The sequence below is a fragment of the Microchirus variegatus genome (genome assembly GCF_963457635.1).
Source record: "Microchirus variegatus genome assembly, chromosome: 7".
NCBI classification, from domain to species: Eukaryota; Metazoa; Chordata; class Actinopteri; order Pleuronectiformes; family Soleidae; genus Microchirus; species Microchirus variegatus.
In genome coordinates this window covers 10904779-10924885 of record NC_139808.1, presented here as the reverse complement: position 1 = coordinate 10924885, position 20107 = coordinate 10904779, and the positions used below count along the sequence as shown (strand labels likewise).

The 20107-nt window shown below is 41.2% G+C and overlaps 1 protein-coding gene and 1 long non-coding RNA gene across 2 annotated transcripts in view; one reads left to right on the top strand and one right to left on the bottom strand.

The window, feature by feature from the left end:
* The window catches only part of nav1b (neuron navigator 1b), a 46623-nt gene that overhangs the window by 23271 nt on the left and 3245 nt on the right, over positions 1-20107 (top strand). Inside the window, 25 exon segments of the mRNA XM_083892813.1 lie at positions 3055-3199; positions 4001-4301; positions 5634-6390; positions 6848-7261; positions 7787-7828; positions 7918-8078; positions 8584-8757; positions 9184-9236; positions 9918-9941; positions 10709-10786; positions 11938-12021; positions 12324-12440; positions 12531-12650; positions 13713-13885; positions 14009-14162; positions 14255-14453; positions 14595-14692; positions 14789-14884; positions 15426-15594; positions 17695-17930; positions 18056-18210; positions 18701-18772; positions 19321-19517; positions 19635-19753; positions 19862-20059. Coding sequence (XP_083748939.1) covers positions 3055-3199; positions 4001-4301; positions 5634-6390; positions 6848-7261; positions 7787-7828; positions 7918-8078; positions 8584-8757; positions 9184-9236; positions 9918-9941; positions 10709-10786; positions 11938-12021; positions 12324-12440; positions 12531-12650; positions 13713-13885; positions 14009-14162; positions 14255-14453; positions 14595-14692; positions 14789-14884; positions 15426-15594; positions 17695-17930; positions 18056-18210; positions 18701-18772; positions 19321-19517; positions 19635-19753; positions 19862-20059 — 4336 coding nt within the window.
* Positions 7106-9962, bottom strand: LOC310929940. The gene is made up of 3 exons (XR_014592883.1): positions 9852-9962; positions 8553-8700; positions 7106-7219 (listed from the first exon to the last, which is right to left on the bottom strand). It is a non-coding gene; the product is annotated as an uncharacterized lncRNA (long non-coding RNA).

Below are 20107 nucleotides of genomic sequence, written 5' to 3'. Positions count from 1 at the left end.
CAATTACAGGTGTCAGTAATCATTAAATGGCTAAGTTCCATTTAGCTTCCTTAGTTTCTGGGTGCATTCCACACTGTCCCGACTTACTGCACATGAGGTGAACAGAACTTTTACTGATTAAACAAGTCTGTTTTACCAAGACTCCATTAAGCATTTTAGCACATTTAAACACACCCTTTATTTTATGAGGAGGTCACATTAAGATTAAAATCACTTTTACATGTCTGGCAAAAGTTGAATACAGAACACAGCCAATAAACAAAGTTAAGTTGCAGATTCTTTTTTTACATGATTGACAATCTGATGCAATAAGCCCACACTGCAGTTCAGTCAATATATTACTTAATTGAGCATTTTGACGCGTGTGGAGAGTGCAAACGTGACGCTGAATGAAGACTGTCATGGAGAAAAGTGCAGGACGATTTATATGTTGACACTGTGGTACAACATCTGTGGTCACATTTTTTCTTTAGAGAACACTGCGGTGCTGTTACCACAGCTATCTGTATAATAGAGGACGTCTTCACCACTCACTCAGCCCATGGCACGCATTTCCAGCGGCCTTGTCTTTACTGTCCTTCATGCAGCACACAACAAGCACACAGTGCCAAGGAGTGATGCATCCGTCTTGTGTGCAATTTTATGCAGTTTTAAGGTTCAAAGCTGTATCAGATTTAACTATGTGTGTGTGTATATATGTCCGTATATATGTGTATGTATATAATATATACATATTATGTACATATGTAAGTATGTATATGTGTGTATATGTATGTATGTATGTATGTATGTATGTATGTATGTAAACATACATACATACATGCTACAAGATGCAGGTCAAGATATCACACAAACCACTCCACAGCAAAGCTCCACACACTGTTTTAAGTATTATGATAGTATATTATATGTATGATGGATGGACATGTGAGTTTAAATCCATGATTTTTATCTGTGATTTATCTACTGTGAATTGCTCCGTGTTCTATAGGTGCTTTCAGGATTTGTGTTCCCGTGTGTGTCCTCGGTATCCTACACTCGGCTTAAATCAAAACACTTTCACGACAGCCTCGCTTGACTAATAACACAGACGCACACATATCAGACGGAGTTTGGAGTTGTGCCACAGAACACAAAAAGTTAATTGCCACCCTGTGTATGAAGTATGCAGTGTGCTGGAGTATACTCCCACCCTCTCCCCTGTCTGGATTTCACCCCTGAGAGCAGACAGTTTGGCTTGTAATATCAACAGCCCACAGCCCCTCCTGCCTCTTCTCAGCCTGGCATCCCCGTGGGGTTATTCATGGCCCCTGTGTTGCTCCTGACAGAGGTGGTATTGTTCTAACATACCACAGACATCTGCACTCAGTGTAAATCTAAATTAATACTTGTTATTGATGGTAGGGGAGAATATGGTGTTTTTAAAAAAAAAAGGTCACATACCTGTGGCCGCTAATGCATCAGAGTTTTAAATTAAAAGCATTATGAAGTTCGCGTGAGTGACGACGACGACTCAAATCCAGTCATGCGATGAAATCCGGCTCTGGATGTGTACACGCCATTTTTGTCTCCCTGTATTTTTCTATGATTTTTCCGTGCTCTGTGTCTCTGCTAATTGCAGACTGCTGAGCCACAAAGTGCATTTTCAACCCAGTGAGGAAAAGTAAACGGAAAGGGAAAAGAAGTGATTCAGCTGGAGCAGTGGCTTCACTTTTAAAGGCTCTTATTAATGTACCTTTTCCACTGTGCCACAATTTTTGTGCGCCAACACAAAGTTGATTACCACCTGTGTTTGCCAGAAGAAATGGTGATTTAACCTTCAGGAGATATTTGTTTTATTCACTGAGGTATAATTGCTCTTCTAAAGCGCATAAAAAATGTTTTACTGTTCAATTTTCAACTCTGCTGAACTCTCATGTGAAGTCGGGGTTGACTGAGAGGCTGCGTCTCGTACTGAACTCCGCACAGTGATTTGCTTTTAACTCTGATGCCCAGTGAGCAGTTTTCTCTTGGCGGTGTCGAGCTGCCCATCCCTGCTTTCCTTGGACTGTGGCTGCATTTGTTTCGGGATGATGCAGTACTGGGTTGTGGGACAGCAGGAAGGGTCAGGAGGGTTCAGTCGCCTATCTCTGCATCTTTAGAGTGCACCACTAAAACCCCAAGCTGTCAGACACGCATACATTATCCCTTCACACAGCACATACCCTGCAAAGTTTCTCCTGTAGTTAAAGATTTGCTATATCTTTGCTGTCATGGGGGATTTATAAAATTGAGATGAAGTGGATAAGTAGATTTTGTTTAAAATAGAATATTGTAATATTTAGAGCAAATGGCACTGTAGCATTTTAGCAAAAAGACTCCGACTGTACCCATGTGTGTGTGGGTTTTCTCCTGGTACTAGTGAATGGTTGTTGGAAGTCTGAAGTTTGTTGGCCCTGAGATGGACTGGTGACCTGTCCAGTCCAGGGTGTACCCTGCTTTTTGCCCTATGTCTGTTGGGATTGGCTCCAGCTTCCCCAACCCTCATGTGGAGCATAAAGCAATAAAGTGACTAAAATCATTGTGCAGCATATCAATGGTTGAAAAGTCATAAAAATAAGGATAGCACTTTATATTAAGGAACACATATTCACCATTAACTTGGTGCTGACAAACATGCATATAAGTAGCATACTAGACCTTTATTAGTAAATATTAAGCACGTATATTAACACACAATCTTAATTCATGTCGTAATAGAGGTAGAATGCGGCTATGTGGAATAAGGTGTTAATACATGCTTAATAATTACGAAAAAGGCTAGTATGCTACTTATATATGTTAGTAAGCACCTAGTTAATGGTGAATATGTGTTCCCTAATCTAAAGTGTTTGGTTTATAAATAAACCTTTACCAAACTATCCAATTCTGTTTGAGATGGATGTATCACACTTGTAACCAGCCCTTTTCTACCTTCACAGTGATTTCTTTCTGAGCTTCAGTCAGTTTTACATTCATTGTTGTCATTTATTTGAGAAGAGCACTTTTATCAGTGTCATCATTTTATTGTTTCAGTTGGGACGAGAGCAGCTCCATTAGCAGTGGCCTCAGCGACGGCGATGGCTCGGACAACCTCAGCTCAGAGGAGTTCAATGCCAGCTCCTCGCTGAACTCTCTGCCGAACACACCGCTGGGCTCCAGGCGCAACTCTTCTGCCATGGTGAGCTGAAACACTGTACCCGACACTTAACATCACATTGTGATCATCTTCCTCCATCTTGTGATGTTTGCAAAAACCAATGCTGAAGATTACAGCCTTTTACTTTCAGCCTTTTACTTTTTGCTGCCACATTCTGTGATTTACCTTTATATTGTGTTAAATTATGATTCCGGTTTGCTTGACAAAGGCCACGAAAAAACACCACATGGCCTCACCTCTGTCATTACGATGAAAGTAGAGTCACACGCATTGCTCACAGGGCAGAGCCTTCAGTGCTTCTGTAGTTTCTCTGTTCAAAGCACAGCAGTTTCATGTTTGAGGCGGAGGGAGAAAAGTATATCGGCCAAAAATCTCATTCCAAATGGAGAAAATCCACTTTGGGGCAGACGTAGTGGCTCCTGTCTTTCTCACAGGGTAACTATTTACACAACTGTAGGATTAGTGCTGACTTGCAAAGAAGAAATTAACATCAGTGGTGCTCAATGAGCCGCCTGTCGCTCTACATCTTATTAATAGTGTGCCAATAAGCAGCATGTCCAGTTTTGTCCTCAGTGCTGCCTCCCTCTGACGTCATTTTATTTTTGTCCTCTGGGTAGTGACACATTAAATAGCGTAAGCTTTGGATTTAGCAATTGGTTTGTATCTAAAAATGTTAAAACAGAGAATACTTTTCTTTCCAGTTTTTATTCTCTTTCCCCCCCTCTCTCTCTGGTATAGAGCTTAGATGAAACACAGATTACAGAGTACAGTCAATTCTACAGACTGCCACACTCACTCTGCCTTTTCCCTTCCTCTGCGCAGCTCCGCACTGATGCAGAGAAGCGCTCCCTGGTGGAAAGCGGGCTGTCCTGGTATAGCGAGGATGGCAAAGCCAACGCCAAGCTCAGCAGCAGCAGCTATGACACCGGGAGTCTCAAGACGGAAGTCCCAAGCAAATGGAGAAAGAAACCGCCGAGTATCGGCGAAGAATCGGGGAGTAAATGTGAAATGAAGAAGCCTCAAGGTTTTGGTCAACCGGGGAGCTTCAAGAAGAGTCGTAATCCTCCTGTGGGCGTGACCTCTCCCATCACCCATACATCTCAGAGCATGCTCAAAGTCGCAAGTGAGAGTTTAATACTTATTTTCCTTCTCTGTCATAGTCTTACTGTTTTTGTTTTTTAGATTGCTGCAACAGTTAACTTTGTTTTATCAATGCAATCCGTGTTATCCATAATGCATTATCTCTGTGTACTGATTCCAAATGTAGAACAGAGTATGTCTTAAAAAACAGCCATAATGGATATTTGCATGGTGTCAAAATGAAAGGAGAAGTTCACCCCTGAGCTTTGATTTTTAGCACAGTGGTCAGCTGAAAACGAAACACCATATAAACATTTAATTGAGAGAAATAGAGATATAATGGCCCAAAGCAGGCCTTTAGAGTATGACCATTGTTGTTTGTATGCCCCTTTATAGTCATCATATAACCACTACAAAACAGTCAGGTGTTTCCCTGTTCACATACATAAATCTTTTAACTTGTTGTTGTTTGCAATAATTTACATAAGTATGATTGCATAATGGGAAATTACAGAAAGACAACCCTTAAAATTGTGGCACTGAAGGCAGCACATAGAGAAATGTGGGTGCACCCAAATTGCACCAGTGCAACCAATGTCTGGAGCCCTAACACAAAGACATGTTTCTTTTAAGGCCTGTGAAAGCTCTTTATGTGTGTGGAGACATGGATATTTGTTTTCATATTCATGTCCCAACAAAAACATTCCTTAAATCGTTAAACAGGAGATTCAATTTGACTTCAAACATCAACATGTGCATGTTTGACTCGATTTCTGCTTTGAAAATCAAATTGAACAAAATGAGTTCTGATTGGGGTTTGAGTGTAGTTTGAAGGAAAAACAAAACATGCATAATGGAGGTACTTTATTTTAGGCCTACACAATGACTTCAGATGTGTTGTATTTGCTTTTATTGAAGCACTATAGTTATGACTTTATTTTTAGCCTCAAGGGAAATGACTGAAACGATAATATAACCGTTGACCCTCCTCTGTTAATATAACCTTTTAATTTTCATCTTTAATGGTCAGTATTAATGCTCAGGATTCTCCTATTATGCTAGTGATTAAATCATATGGTTTTGTTTTTTGTGTAGAATGTGTTTACATACTTTGTTAAAGTGAAAATGTCACTGTCTGGAGATGTATAGGCAATTTTGTTATGAGAGGCATGGTAATTCAATGTACTCGTAAGCATTCAAAGACAACCAAAATAGCTCAGAATCATTTATTTTATGAGATTTACTGTGATATGTGGCTTATGAAACTCCATTCATTCATCTTTTTGGTATCTAAGAATTTAAATGTTTTTAGTTGTAATTAAAAAATAATGTTACTCACTAACTGTGCCATGTTGTTCTTTCCTTCTTTATGCAGCCGCTAGAAGTGAGAAACCACTGGACAAATCCAAGATGTCTCTTAAAGCTGCAGGTCTACAACGGTCTCGTTCTGACGCTGGCAGGGATCATCACGGAGAGCACCGCAAGCCTCCGTCAGGTTTAATAAAACCCACTGCCGGAGCCTCCTTTGGGTACAAAAAACCCCCCATGGCCACTGGTACAGCCACTGTTATGACAGCAGGGGGCACCACCATCTCCAGTGGCTCTGCTACTGTGGGGAAAACACCCAAGTCATCTGGCATTCCTGCAAAGCCTGTTGGAGGAGGAACACCTTCAGGTCGAAAGAACAGTTTCGATGCGAGCAGTGAGCAGAGTTTCCTGGGGCCAAACGCCAGGAACAGCATCCAGTACCGCAGCCTTCCTCGACCGGCCAAGTCAAGCACGCTCAGCGTGATCGGTCGCCCTGCAGTTCGGCCTATTAGCAGTACCATTGACCCCAGTCTGTTGAGCCTGAAACCTGTGCCCATGGCCTCTGCAGGCCCCAGGATGAAAGAGCTTAGTAGCTGCAGCAGTAAAATGACTGCTCGGACCAGTATAGGCCCAGTGAATCAGACCGACCGAGAGAAGGAAAAGGAGAGAGCCAAAGCTAAGGCTGTGGGAGCTGACATGGACTGTGGCTCTCTGAAGCGAGAGGACACTCAGTCAGAGTCCACAGGAGAATCTACCTTAAAACTGCATGGACTGAGGAGGGGCAGTAGCAAATACCCTGAACTGTCATCACCCACCACACCAAGGTCTCTCATTTATATTCTGCTCTGTACACTCAACTTAAAATACTACATTTCACCTAACAGTGTATATTCCCAGAATGTACTAATGCTTTGGGATGGAGTCTCATTTGTAATGCCCACAGGGTTTAAAACCAAAAAAATGTCCTCTTTCCTCAAACGTTGTCCCAGCTAGTCTAAACAAACCACTGTGCTTACTGATCATTTTATTTTCTGGAACTGCTTTCTAAAAACAGAAATGCTCCAGAGTCGATGAGGAAATGATTTGTTCAAAATTATGTTTTTGAGGCAGACTTCTTGGAGTCAGTCATCTCAAAACATCTGACACAGTATACATCAGTAGAAATAAGTGGAAAGTTGTTTTAATGTGCATTACCCACCACACACATACACAAAAGTACCAACCTTATTTTGTATACAATTGTATACATGTGTTTCTGTTTTTCTTCTGCTTCATTCACAGGATGCTCAACACTAAGTCTCTGGGTCGTCCACCCAGCCTGGCTCACCTGGACAAGGTCAACTCCAACAGTCTTGACTCCTGCGTGACCATCCACGACCTTCCACCCAAAGTCCCCTCGTACGCCAAACTTCAGGACTTGGCTGGCTCCCACACAGCGATCCGCCTCACCCCCAGTCCGGCTCCTGTTCTCCACATCGATTCCTGTTCCTACACCAGTGACAGCCTGAGCCTGAGTCCGTCGCCACTGCTCTACCCCAAGCTGTCTGGCATGCACCGCAGCCTGGAGTCCCTGCCGCTGCAGATGAGCGTTCCTGCCAGTGCGAGATTTATCTCAGCTGAGATGCATGACAAGGAGGAGAGGGGTACTGGAACCTGGGGGGGTGGGAGCAGAACATCCCTCAACCTCTCAGAGAGGCAAGTAGCAGAAGTATTTGATGTTCAGTGGGTGAGAGGTTTTGTCCACTGTGTTATTGTTTCAATGAGGAAAGTGAGCTCTTATTTATGAGTTGAGATGACGAGTAAGCATGTGTGTGAGTATCAGTTGACGGGTTTAGTCTGGCTCGCTTATCTCTGTTTTTTCTCTCATTCAATGTGACCCAGAAACTCTTAATGCTCCAGTCCTTCATGGGAAAAAATGTTAATAAATCAATTTTCCTCCTTTTGAAATTACGAAATTCAGTGTTTCAACATTGTGCTGCAAGTTTCTTGGCAGCTGACTTCGAATCCTCCCATATTTATGCCTTTAGATTGATATGCCTTTTCTTGGAACAGAAAATCTGAGCTGTCATTTAGGTTGAGTCCATTGGATAAAGGGCCAAAGAATGTCTTAAATGCCTACACTGCAGTATGGGAAGACGTTCTAACATGTATGGATGATAAACTGCTCAGTTTTGTATCATCATACAAACCCAAACTGATGTTTTGGTTCTCATTTCTCAGCTTGCAAACAGACCGGAATACCTTGCCAAAGAAAGGTTTAGAGTAAGTCTAAACACTTCTTTATTTATAATAAGAATAAGAATGTGCTGCATCTCCATTGTTCGATGTTAAAATAATCCCTCTTTTCTCAGACGCTATAGCTCAAGCCTCTCAGAGAGTGAAGGAAGCAAACCGGGAAGGCGCCACTCCCACAACATAGTCAGCATGACGGAGAGTGAAAGCCCCCCTCAGCTGCCTTCTCCCTCTCGCCAGCTCCACTCGTCCTCTGGCAAGACTCCCCTCACCAACGTGGGTGAGTCTACTTGGCAGCCAAGTTCTAAAAACACCCACTATTTCAGCTTTGAAAACTAATCTTTGATAAGTCATCCGTCTAATTCTTGACAATTAATCAGCGGAGAAGATACGGCGTAGATAGTCGGGGCTTTTACACTTAAGAAATGTTGACACCGTTTGTCAACAGTGGATTCTGTCATATCCAAGTTGTGAAGTAGTGGCTAAATGGTAGAATATCAAATGTGACCCTGTGAATATGATAAGCCTATAACTGTACTCACATGGACTTTAGTTCAAGTCTGAAATATGCACAAGTTGAAGGCAATAGGGGGTCAACAGGCTATATTTATCTCTATGAGTGTTGTGGAACCATGGTTTTGCCTTTCACTGAGTCATCAGAATAAGGGGGTTATACCAAGGTGTAGGCCTTTTGTGTGTGTGTGTGGGTTTAACTGTGTGTGTGATCCACCAGTTTTATTGTTGTTCCACTCACCGTTTTACCAAATGTGCCTCTTTTGTGATAGTTGCCCCCATTTCCATTGGCACTCCAAGGATATCTCGTTCAAACAGCATAGGCCCCCCCAGTGACTCGACCTGTGAGCTCTATGTATCCTCCCCCATGGGCAGCAGCATGTTGATCGCTGACCGGCCAAAAAGCATGATGCGGTCAGGGTCTTTCCGCGAACCAGGGGAAGATGGTGAGCCCAGCACGACCTCGAAATCAAACTGCACTCTGCACTCATACTATTGTCGATCTACTATGTAAAATGTTAGGATATCACTGGTTTTGCACCTCCATTTTATGTTTGTATTAAAAGTAACTCAAGTATTTCAAAGCACTGTAGTGACCCAAATGTAAGCATGACAAGAAACTAATGAAACATGCCAGTTTTTTAGTACACTTTTTAGACAAAATGCAGGTTATATTTGATAGAATAATAAAGGGTTTGTTTACGTAGTTGCATAATCATGTTTTAATAAGATAAATCATTCAATGTTGTAACAAGTGTTTAATCTCTGCACTATTATAGTTTGTATTATTTTGAATTACAGACAAAGTTTAATTATACTGTATCATTCATTAGTTCTTAATTGTATTAATGTCCACTTTGCCTTTTTCACAGTACACGGCTCCGTACTCTCTTTGGCATCGAATGCATCATCAAACTATTCCTCGGTGAGTAGATTCTACCATTTTAATTACAGAGTTTAGCCCTTTTGTCTTTGTTCTAATTATGTTTTTTTTTTTCCTCTGCATAAAAAATTCATGAAGTGGTCCCAAAATCCACCAAACATTTCTGGAAACCCCATGGTGTTTTATGTTGTTAGCAGCTCTATTTCTGTCAGATACAGTCAGTCCATTATGACACAGACTGTATCAGAACACTGACAACAATGCTCGTATTTTATTTACAACATAAACTTATAAACTATTAATTTGTTTCAATAATAAAGTGTTTTCGGTGCTGATATTTAATTGTCCAGTCAACTAATTGCACACATTCTTAGTCATTATACAGATTGCACGAACAACACAGCATGTCTCTCTGTCCTCTGCATTGGGGATTCAAATCCCTGTCCACTAAAATCTGATTTCAAACTGCCAAATTCTCCCAATCTGCTTGGTTTCCAGTCTTTGCTTCCAAAATATAATGTCTCCTTTGCTTTGTTTTTTACGATTAGAAAGTTTAACAGCATAGATTATTAAGATTCCGCCATTTGAGCCAATACAGGGAAATGTTTTGGCTGTAGTAGATGCACAGTATGTCTCAGTTATCGTCACAGTTCTCACCTAAAAAATAACTCTCTGCCCTGTTCCTCTTCACTGTTTATTTGGCTTTTACCATGCCTGCATTAGAATGAGGAGAGGATACAAGGGGAGGTAAGGCCACTGTGTCAAAACTCTTCATCCCCACACTGCGTGTGTATGTCATCTCCTTGTTGAATATGGTCCATGGATCATGATGTTGTGTCGTCAAGGCTCACTGAGTCTATGACCGCAGATCTCTATTTCAGGAGCTCATAATGTCACTCATCAATATTGATATTCTTTGCCATCTGCTAAAATGGAATCATAACATTTTCAGACATGATGAAAACTGTTGGATGCATGAAAGGAGTGGTGAAAATCCATTGATATCCCATCATTATAACATTTCCTGTTGGTTTCAAAAGTATTTAAAGCTGTAGTCCCTAATTTGTTTCTTGAACACTTTGATGAGCCTGCCATTGCATCATCAACATCAGATATTTAAAATATTTTCCTATAGAAAATGATTTGTTGATCACCGTCTGAACATCAAATGGATTTGAAGAAATAACAAGTCAAAGTAAAAGTAAAAGTTTTACAGAAACACATTTCAGACTCGAGCTTTAAATGAGCCCTTTGAAAATGGAAAATCACAAGTGTAAATAATGAAATTAATGATGACAAATGTCAAAATGGCTGCCATGACAATGGCCTATTGTTTGTGAAAAGTTTCCGTTTTGGAGCAATACCTTTCATATTTTCTCGTTTTGAACATGATCATCATTTCATCGTTATATTAATTCCCACATCCAGCTCCTCTCTCTCCTTTTGTCCATGCTCCTGTTTAATGAATATGATGCCTGTCAAAGCTCAGTCTTACTCCAACACTTTGTTCACAGCAAATCCGCAAGTTGAGGCGCGAGCTGGAAGTCTCCCAGGAAAAGGTCGCCAACTTGACCATGCAACTTTCTGCCAATGTGAGCAATTTTTCTTTTCTATTTTTGTCATGAGTCCATTTGGTAAGTAAGTGTCCTTTAGTCAGCACACCAGGACTCATGAGGAGACAGTTTGGCCCTTGGTACTTTGTGTTCATGATGACATTAATTCTCTTTTTTAACTTAATTTCTTTCCATAGGTTTTTGCTTGACAGACTTCCCAACCCTGACTTCTCACTGTGCAGCACTTATTTTGCTCACCAGATTTTCTTAACTTTCCAATAACTTGTATATATACATATAAAGATATAGAAAACACAGTGACCTAGTGTGGGTGTATTTGTTTTGTATTTATATGACACCTCCTAATACTCCTGTCCCTCTCCTTTATCCTTCTGCCTGCTGGACTGGCTGCTGTCCCCTGCATTCGTTACCGCTGACCCGCACCTCTGGATGCTGGGTGTAGCAGCTAGGCCAGGTTTGTTGGAGCGCTGCTTTCAGAGGACTTTTTTTCTCTTCTCCATCAGTCTGATTGGACGCCAAAACCATCACGCATCTGTTGGGTTTGCTGTGTGGTACAGTCCGCCCTCATAATGCCTACTTTGAAGCTTGTGATAAGCTAATGATCTTGTAGAACAGTAAAATAAGGTTCTGCTAAATGCACTGAAAACAACACTGCTTCAACACCAATAAAGTGTATATAATGTAGATTGTGTTTATGAAAAATACTGAATGTGCTGTCTCCAAACTTGATTTATTGGATTAACTGTCCATACATCTTGACATGTAGTACATATAAGCCCCACAAATTGAGATAAAGCCGAACAATATAATTAAAACTTTTTTTAACATTATCGTCACCGGCAACTGAGTGAGACCTTTTAGCCTCGAGGTCAAACACGCTGCAATAGGTTGATTGAGTTTGTCCCACTGTGCCACAAAGCTGCCTTCCTTCACTGCCATTACCCTAACCACCTCTTTCATCTCTGACATCATCCACAGCTGTCCAACCTCTCCATTCCCTCCCTCTTCTTCACAGCAGATGGAGAAAGCCATTTGTTGGTGTGCTGTGAGTGTGAGACTGCAGACTGATTTGATTCAGATGGTGACTCATACCTGTCACATCTCTCCACCCCCCTCCTCCTCTCTTGTTCTCTCTCTCTTCCTTTTATCGCTGTGTCTTTACCACAAAGGCTAATCTGGTAGCAGCGTTTGAACAGAGCCTGGCACTGATGACGGCGCGCCTGCAGACACTGTCCGTCTCCTCTGAGCAAAAGGTATATTAGCGATATATTGATTGCTTATGAACAATGTACCAGCTGTGAGTGTCCAAAAGTCCATTACACTTGAACGCATCCTTAAAAAAACAAACCAACACGATCATGATTTAGTGTATATTTGATAGCCGGTCAAGGGTTTGCATGATGGGATTTCCATGGTGTCATCAGCTACTCAGCACAGCCTGCCATCCTTGCTGAAAGCAGACTGACATACCACAATCCTTGGATCAGGAGAATCTTGGTTCAGTTACCAGTCTGCAAGCTAACATGAATACCCATTGATGCTTTCCCCTCTTCAGGACTCTGAGCTCACTGACCTGAAGGACACCATCGATATTCTCAAGGCCAAAAATACAGAGGCCCAGGAAATCATCCAGGGGGCTCTCAACAACCCAGACATCGCACCCAAAGGTACATGTTATGAGGGGGATGACATGAATTATGGGAATTTCAAAAACATTTCCTCTTGATATTAAATTTGCTCTCAACTCGACTGGTTTTCAGAGCTACAGATCAATCGCCAGAACTCTTCGGAAAGCATCTCCAGCCTCACCAGCACCACCAGTCACTCCAGTATGGGAAGCCTGAAAGAGCAGGAGGCCAAGAAGAAGAAGAAGAAAAGCTGGGTGAGGAGGACTGGCAGGCTCACTGACACACAGTGATTAGAAAACACAGCAAAAATGTTACAGTTTAGTCAGAGATATTAAGCAGACAAACTCGGCAGGACTTAGATAAACAGCTGTGTGCTCCACACTCATGGTTGCCCCAAATAAACTCACAGAACAATGCGCAGTAGTTCACAAATAAAACATTTTTTCTTCATATCATCTGTCAGTAAAGGTTATAAGTCACACAAGTCAAATGCTGCAACTACAATCCCAAGATTTAAGGGTCTTACTAATATACTAACAAATACATACATACATATTAATGTAGTTCATGAAATGTTTTTCAGTGAAGCTGACTGGAGAAACCCCAGTGTATTAGTTTGTTCTGAATGTGAACTTGTGTGATTCTCCTCCTCTCTCTTTCCCAATCTGTTAATAAGTCTGACTCTGGTCTCTCCTTCATGCTGCCCTGATGTTTATTTTAGGTCTTGGAGGTGAGTGATGTTGCTACAGTAAATAAAGCCGTTTGCCTAAAACCCCCCTGCACCCCCCCACTCACCGGGTCCCACCCCTTCTCTAGCCTGCATTGCCCTAATGAGTCATACTTGTGCAACGTGTGTAAAATATTGTGTCACTCATGTCTTTTTAAGCTTGATTTTCCTTTGTTTGTTCCATGTTATGATAAATATGTATATTTAAGTGTTGTTGTTTTTTTGGATTGATTTGTGATAATGCCAAGACACTGTGTGTAGTACAGCTGACATCACATGTTCAATGATGAATTGTCAGGAACTTTGTTTTATAGCTGCCCTTGTTTGTCAGATGTTAGCATTATTAACTATTATGAGAAAAAACATGTATTTATAATTTTAGCACTTTTATTTCCTAGAACCATGTGACGGTTTTACATTTATGTCCTAAAAGTACACTTTTATATTACATTTTGGCGGCTACATAAAGAAAGAGGGCAGAGACATGTAAAAAGACATATCACAACACAGTAGCAGGACTTTAACAGCAACTCGATAGTTTTCAGCGAGTATTCCATCCTCATTGTCGTCTCATCTCTTCTCTGAACAGTTGCGCAGCTCCTTCAATAAGGCCTTCAGTAAGAAAGGGCCCAAGTCAGGGCCATATGCTGACATCGAGGAGATCGCTACCCCAGAATCCTCTGCTCCTTCCTCTCCCAAGATCCACCACACTAGTGATGATCCAACAACAATTAAATCCTCCACCTCTCCATCATCACCAGGGTAAACCTCGATCTACAGTTGTCCTTGAACATGACAGTGTGTTACCACAGATTATACTTGCATAACATCCTTGCTACCTGCTCTGTTCTCAAACATTGTCTTGTGTGAATCAAATCTCTCCAGACTGTGTGAAGGAGGTGAGGCGGATGAACATGTTGTAACAGAGCTGAAATCAGAGCTGTGGGAGAAGGAGAGGAAACTGACCGACATCCGCTTGGAAGCTCTAAGCTCTGCTCATCAACTGGAGCAGCTGCAGGAGGCCATGAACAGCATGCAGGTGCGTTTGATCAAATCTGTCTCTTCCATTATTCACTTTACATGCATAAACTTGCATACACACATTTGAATGACCACTGATTTCACCTACAGAGGACAGTGGAGAACCTGAAGGCTGAGAATGACCACCTGAAGACGGGTACTGTGTCCCCCTGTCCATCTCCTGGTCCCTCCAGCTCCGTCTCGCAGTCCTCAGGTCTCACTGCAATGGGAGGTGCATCACCACGACAGTCAGTAGCCATGCACATGCCAAAAAGCTACAGCAGGGGGCCGAGCGATGGGAGCAGCTCAGGTACTGTTTTATACTGAGTTGCATCGTTGTTAGCACAAATGGCCACAGGGAAATTTCTTTAGTATTTTTATAAAATTAAAAATCCTGCATTTTCTTCAGTAAGGCTAATTATAAAATCCCCTCTTTTTGCTTACCTGCTAGATGTCCACGCCACAGATTCTCTCAGCCTTTCCTTGCAGAGAGATGATCACCGTGTCAGGGTGGTGGTTTGTGTTGCAGACTTGCGTGTCTTCAAAGACGTAAGTATGCCGTTTTTGTCTTCAACTCCTGCTGTATGGCAACCTCACGAAACGTGATTGTAAATATATCTGTTTTGTTGCACTTTGCATCGACAGGAGGTGAAACAGCAGGATTTCTTCGTGGGCACTGTCAGAGTGAACGGCAGGATGGACTGGACTATGTTGGATTCAGCGGTCAGCCAGGCTTTCAAAGTGAGACTCCCTCTTCCAACTGCCTGCTTCAGTGTTAGCATGTCGAGTACGGTTTGCTTCAAGCGTGTTCACATTTGGGATTCAGCTGTCACATTAAATTTAGCATCTACTGGGCGTTGGCGAAAGCTAAGATGCAGAAAAAGGACTACCTTTTAACGTCACTGTGTGGATGTCCACAACTTTCTAGGAAATGCTGATTGAAGCTGCCGTCTGTTAGGCTAACAGACTTTTTTTTTTAGCAAACTTCTGTCTTACTTTTTGTCTGTTGCTGCTATCAGCATTCTCCTCCCTTGTTCCTGTGTCACCTCATGAGGGTGACAAACATCCCGACCACACGAGTAGAAGTTGTGAAATATTTTATTGCTTTACAGGTTTAATTTTGTTTGCTATTTTTGCCAAAGTTTGCTATTAAACCAAAGCATTAATGGACAGGAGCTTGTTACGCCCATACATCATGATTACGTCCTCCTTTGACACCTGCATCAAAAAGTCAAGTTGTGTCATATTGTATGCTTATATTTTCTATCCTTTTTCCTTCTAGGTGTACATAACCAAAGTTGACCCCACCTCCAGCCTGGGTCTATCTACTGACTCCATCTACAGTTACAGTATGGGCCACATTAAGCGAGTGCTGGGAGGAGAATCTCCTGAGCCACAGCCATCACGGTGCATGTCCCGAGGCCCCAGCAGCATCACTGTGTCTCTAAAAGGTCTGTGAACAAAGACTGAAGCTTTACTTCCAAATGGCCTTTAGCTGGGTTATTATCTCATTAAATTAAACTGGAACATAAAGTGTTCAGCACTGATGCTTTAAGTCACTCCCGCATAAATTGTCAGTCAGCTCTTCAATAAAGAAACCACAAACCTTTTGATCAAATTAACCCACTTAGATTTGATGGTTTCCTTTGTTAGTCATTCATTTTCCTTTTGCATTCATTTTTTTGTGCAGTTTATGTCACTCTGCTTAGAGCAACCACATTTAAACTTACAAAAAACTCAAAAAAAATACAGTATAATACATAAATATATTACATTTTAAAGACATGATAAAGTGTAACTATAATTATAACACTGATAATAATGTTAGTAACAGTCAGTACACATGTTGGGGTGTGGAGTGACTTTAACACAGACACCGGCTTACTTCTCGAATTATCCTGTATCGGTCAAACCAGCTGCAGGGGCTGTTGTTTTTAAAATGTATAGGGGGCACTGTGGAGCCATTTTGCCCTGCACAGTCCTGGGACCCTCTTCACACTGTACATTGTGCTGTGATTAACGTGTTGCAAGTTTTTTGAACATGTGACCATCTGTTGGCTTTGGACCAATTTTTCTCAGACAGTTGCCATGGTGACCACGTTTTACGATAAATCTAAATTTACCACCAATAATCTGCCATATGTTTTCAGTGATGTCAACAATTCTTAGGTAGATACAATAATCCCACATAGAATTGTAGTGTATGTTCTTTTCTGTCACCACCAGGGGGTGTTTTTCTTTTTTTAATTGAATATTTCCACATGGGCAGGACTATAATCAATTATAGCAGGTTTGGTTCAGATTGGATGTACAGATATAGAATACATACACTCAAATGACACTGTGGCAGTTCAACATTTAAATATATCCTTACATACATTATTTTTAAACATGTATATGTTGAGGCTGATGAGTACCTACCACTACAGATGCTTATTACATCTAATCGTTTACTGGAACAGCACTTTTTAATATGCTGGAGACACACGTGTGAAGCCCATCAGTGATTCAAACCAGAGCTGTGGTTCAGTGAGGAGAGCTCAGGTTGTGGCTCGGCTGTTTACTCTTCTCCACCTTCTCATGCTGGAATGCGAGCAGAGCTGGGGAAGCAGTGGCAGACCAGTGAGGATCTGGGAAACCTGATCTGAGAGCAGCAGCCAGGCTCAGCTGGCCAAGCAGCCTTAGACACATGGGCCCCATAGACGTTAAGGAGGAACATTACACTTCCGCAGGCTGGTGGACGCTGCACAGACGTGCTCCGCTGCACGCAAAGTTATTTTCAGAGCAGAATTCTCAGGCTCCATGTTACTAATAACCCTAACCCTAACCCTAGAACACAGGAGATTAAAGAAATACATTTTCCTCTTTTTAACATTACATTTTACATAGATATTAACCCTATATGTATATATATTAATACAGTATGAGCCACAGGTGTACCCATTGTAAATTGCCGTGGGAATAATACACAACTTATTATATGGACATCCTGTGTGTGCTTATAGGTGTCATATACCGGCTTTAAAAAAGTTTTTTTTGTGTCGTAGAGACAAAGTGATGACTCATTTTATATCAAATTTTTAGAATAATTCTAAAGTAGCAATAATTGTGCAGAAGTCACAAAATAGACAGTTTTTTTTCTTTTCTTTTTGCTCATAAAAATGAGCTAAGTGAACTCTGAACTGTGACGTATTTCCAAATTTCACTAATTCAATTTGATTTTAAACATTTGGAGTACTTTTTGCTCAGGTGTTTTTATGTAGTTGGTGAAAATGATTATTCTTTTATAGTTATGATTACTTTTTTTATATGTATTATTATTGTTGTTATTATTTTTATAGTACTCTATATTGCACAATATATACTGTATGTTTAAACAGCAATGGAAGCAGCCTAAAGTAAATGCTCTGTGTTCTAAGGGTTAACATCTTCACAAACACACTATCAAAGTGCACAACTGACTCTAATATGTCTTGGGTGATTAGCAGATCATCAACTTATTTTTTTTAGTACAGTGCAGTTGATTCTCACTTTTCCCTCACTATGTCCAGGTTTAAAAGAGAAGTGTGTGGACAGTCTGGTATTCGAAACCCTCATTCCCAAACCCATGATGCAACACTATATCAGTCTGCTGCTCAAACACCGCCGCCTCGTCCTGTCCGGTCCCAGCGGCACGGGGAAGACCTACCTCGTCTCCCGGCTGGCTGAGTACCTGGTGGATCGCAGTGCGCGTGAAGTCACCGACGGCATTGTGGCCACTTTCAACATGCACCGCCAGTCATGCAAGGTGACGGAAAACAAAAGTGATGTCCCCATAAAAGAATCAGCACAGCAGTGGGTGATTTGCTGCAATGTCGTCAGCTTCCCCGTTTTTCAACTTTTGTCTCTCTCTGTCTCACTGTCTCATCCCAGGAGCTACAGCTTTATCTTTCCAACCTGGCCAATCAAATAGATCGAGAAACCAGCACGTCAGAAATACCACTGATCGTCATCCTGGACGATATTCACGATCCTGCCTCCCTCAGTGAACTCGTCAATGGTGCTCTAACCTGCAAATATCATAAATGGTAATAAATAGTATTTATGTACATATTTATTGAACGTATTTAATTTATACAGTATTGTAACCATTCGATTTTTTTGGGAAATTAACAAATTGACCAAACAATTAGTTAATTTCTCCCTTTTTTGGAGCACATTCAGAAAATACAGGAAACACGTGCAAAATGAGTTAAAACAACTTCAACTATGGTTTTAAATGTAAATGTAATGTAAAGTATTCAGTGGGATCTACCTTTACACTAGATAGAATAAAATAGATTCAAAAATGTCTTATGTATTACGCCAGGTTTATTCATCACATACAACATGTTTTGGGTGTTAAGACCATCTCTGTCACATTACTCCAATCCAAATGCCAGAGATCATAGAACAGACATAAAAACAACAAAGCTTCTGGTGCTCTTTGCACAGTAGTGTCAATATCTATAAAATAATGACATAAATGATTGATATAATCTAAAATGTGTAATATGTCATCTTCTTTTTTTCCCCCAGCCCTTACATTATTGGAACAAGCAATCAGCCAGTGAAGATGAGTGCGAACCATGGACTGCATCTCAGCTTTAGGTCTGTTGTTGACACTGTTGTCACATTTGTTTATTGTATTTGTTATATTTGTGTGTTATTGTCTGTGAATGAATATGTTTTGATTACTCTGATGAGAAAATCTTAAAATTGAAAACGTAATGAGATACTATCTCAAAATAATTATATGGTATCTCAAAATAATGACTTAGTATCTCAAAATAATGAGATAGTACCTCAATATGTTGACAAGCCTAGCATCACAAAGTCTTATACTCCTATGTATTATATACTATAACAGCGTATTTACTCCCGGTTTTCAAATAAAGGTTTTAAGAATGAGATATTATCTCAAAATAATGACTTAGTATCTCAATATATTGACTCAGCATCTCAACATAATGAGATATTATCTCAAAATAATGATTGTAACTCAATGTATTGACTTAGTATTTCAAAATAAGTTTGTTTTTGTTAGCGTCTCTGTCAACATATGACAGTCACAATATGTAGTCCTCACACTTTTCTGCATCACTAATGTCCCCACTCATTTGCAGCACACACTCACAGCGCTGACCTTTTGTTCTCAGGATGGTGACCTTCTCTAACAACGTGGAGCCAGCCAACGGTTTCCTGGTGCGGTATTTGCACAGGAAGATGATGGAGTCCGAGAATGAGAGGAGTCTGATCAACAATGACCTGATCAAGGTGTTGGACTGGGTGCCCAAGCTCTGGTATCACCTTCACACCTTCCTGGAGAAACAAAGCACATCGGACTTCCTCATCGGTACGAAACCCTCAGGATTTAAGGCCTGAAGGAAATCGTTTTCCTCTCTGTGAAATAGACATTAATGTGATAATGGTGTTTTTTTTACACCCTCTCTCTCTTTTGTTGTATCCTCAGGCCCATGCTTCTTCCTGTCATGTCCAGTCAAAGTGGATGAGTTTCGTTCATGGTTCATTGATCTTTGGAACCACTCCATTATTCCATATCTGCAAGAGGGGGCCAAGGATGGAATCAAGGTGAGAAAGAAGTGGAGAGAGGAAACGGTCTCGAACTCCTCAGGAAGTCAATCTGTCGGCTTTTCTCTGTTCTAATTTAATTTTTGTGGTTTGTTTGCGACACCTTAGGTCCATGGCCAGAAGGCAGTATGGGAGGATCCAGTCGAGTGGGTTAGGGACACTCTCCCATGGCCGTCCGCACAGCAGGACCAGGCAAAGCTGTTCCACCTTCCTCCCCCCAGCATCAGTTCCAGCAGTCCTGGTCAGCCCTGTGAGGACAGGCCTCACAAGGAGACCCCACCCAGCTCCATGGAATCTGATCCACTGGTAAAGAATTTCATCAGTTGTGGTTTCTTTTCATATTTACATAAAGTC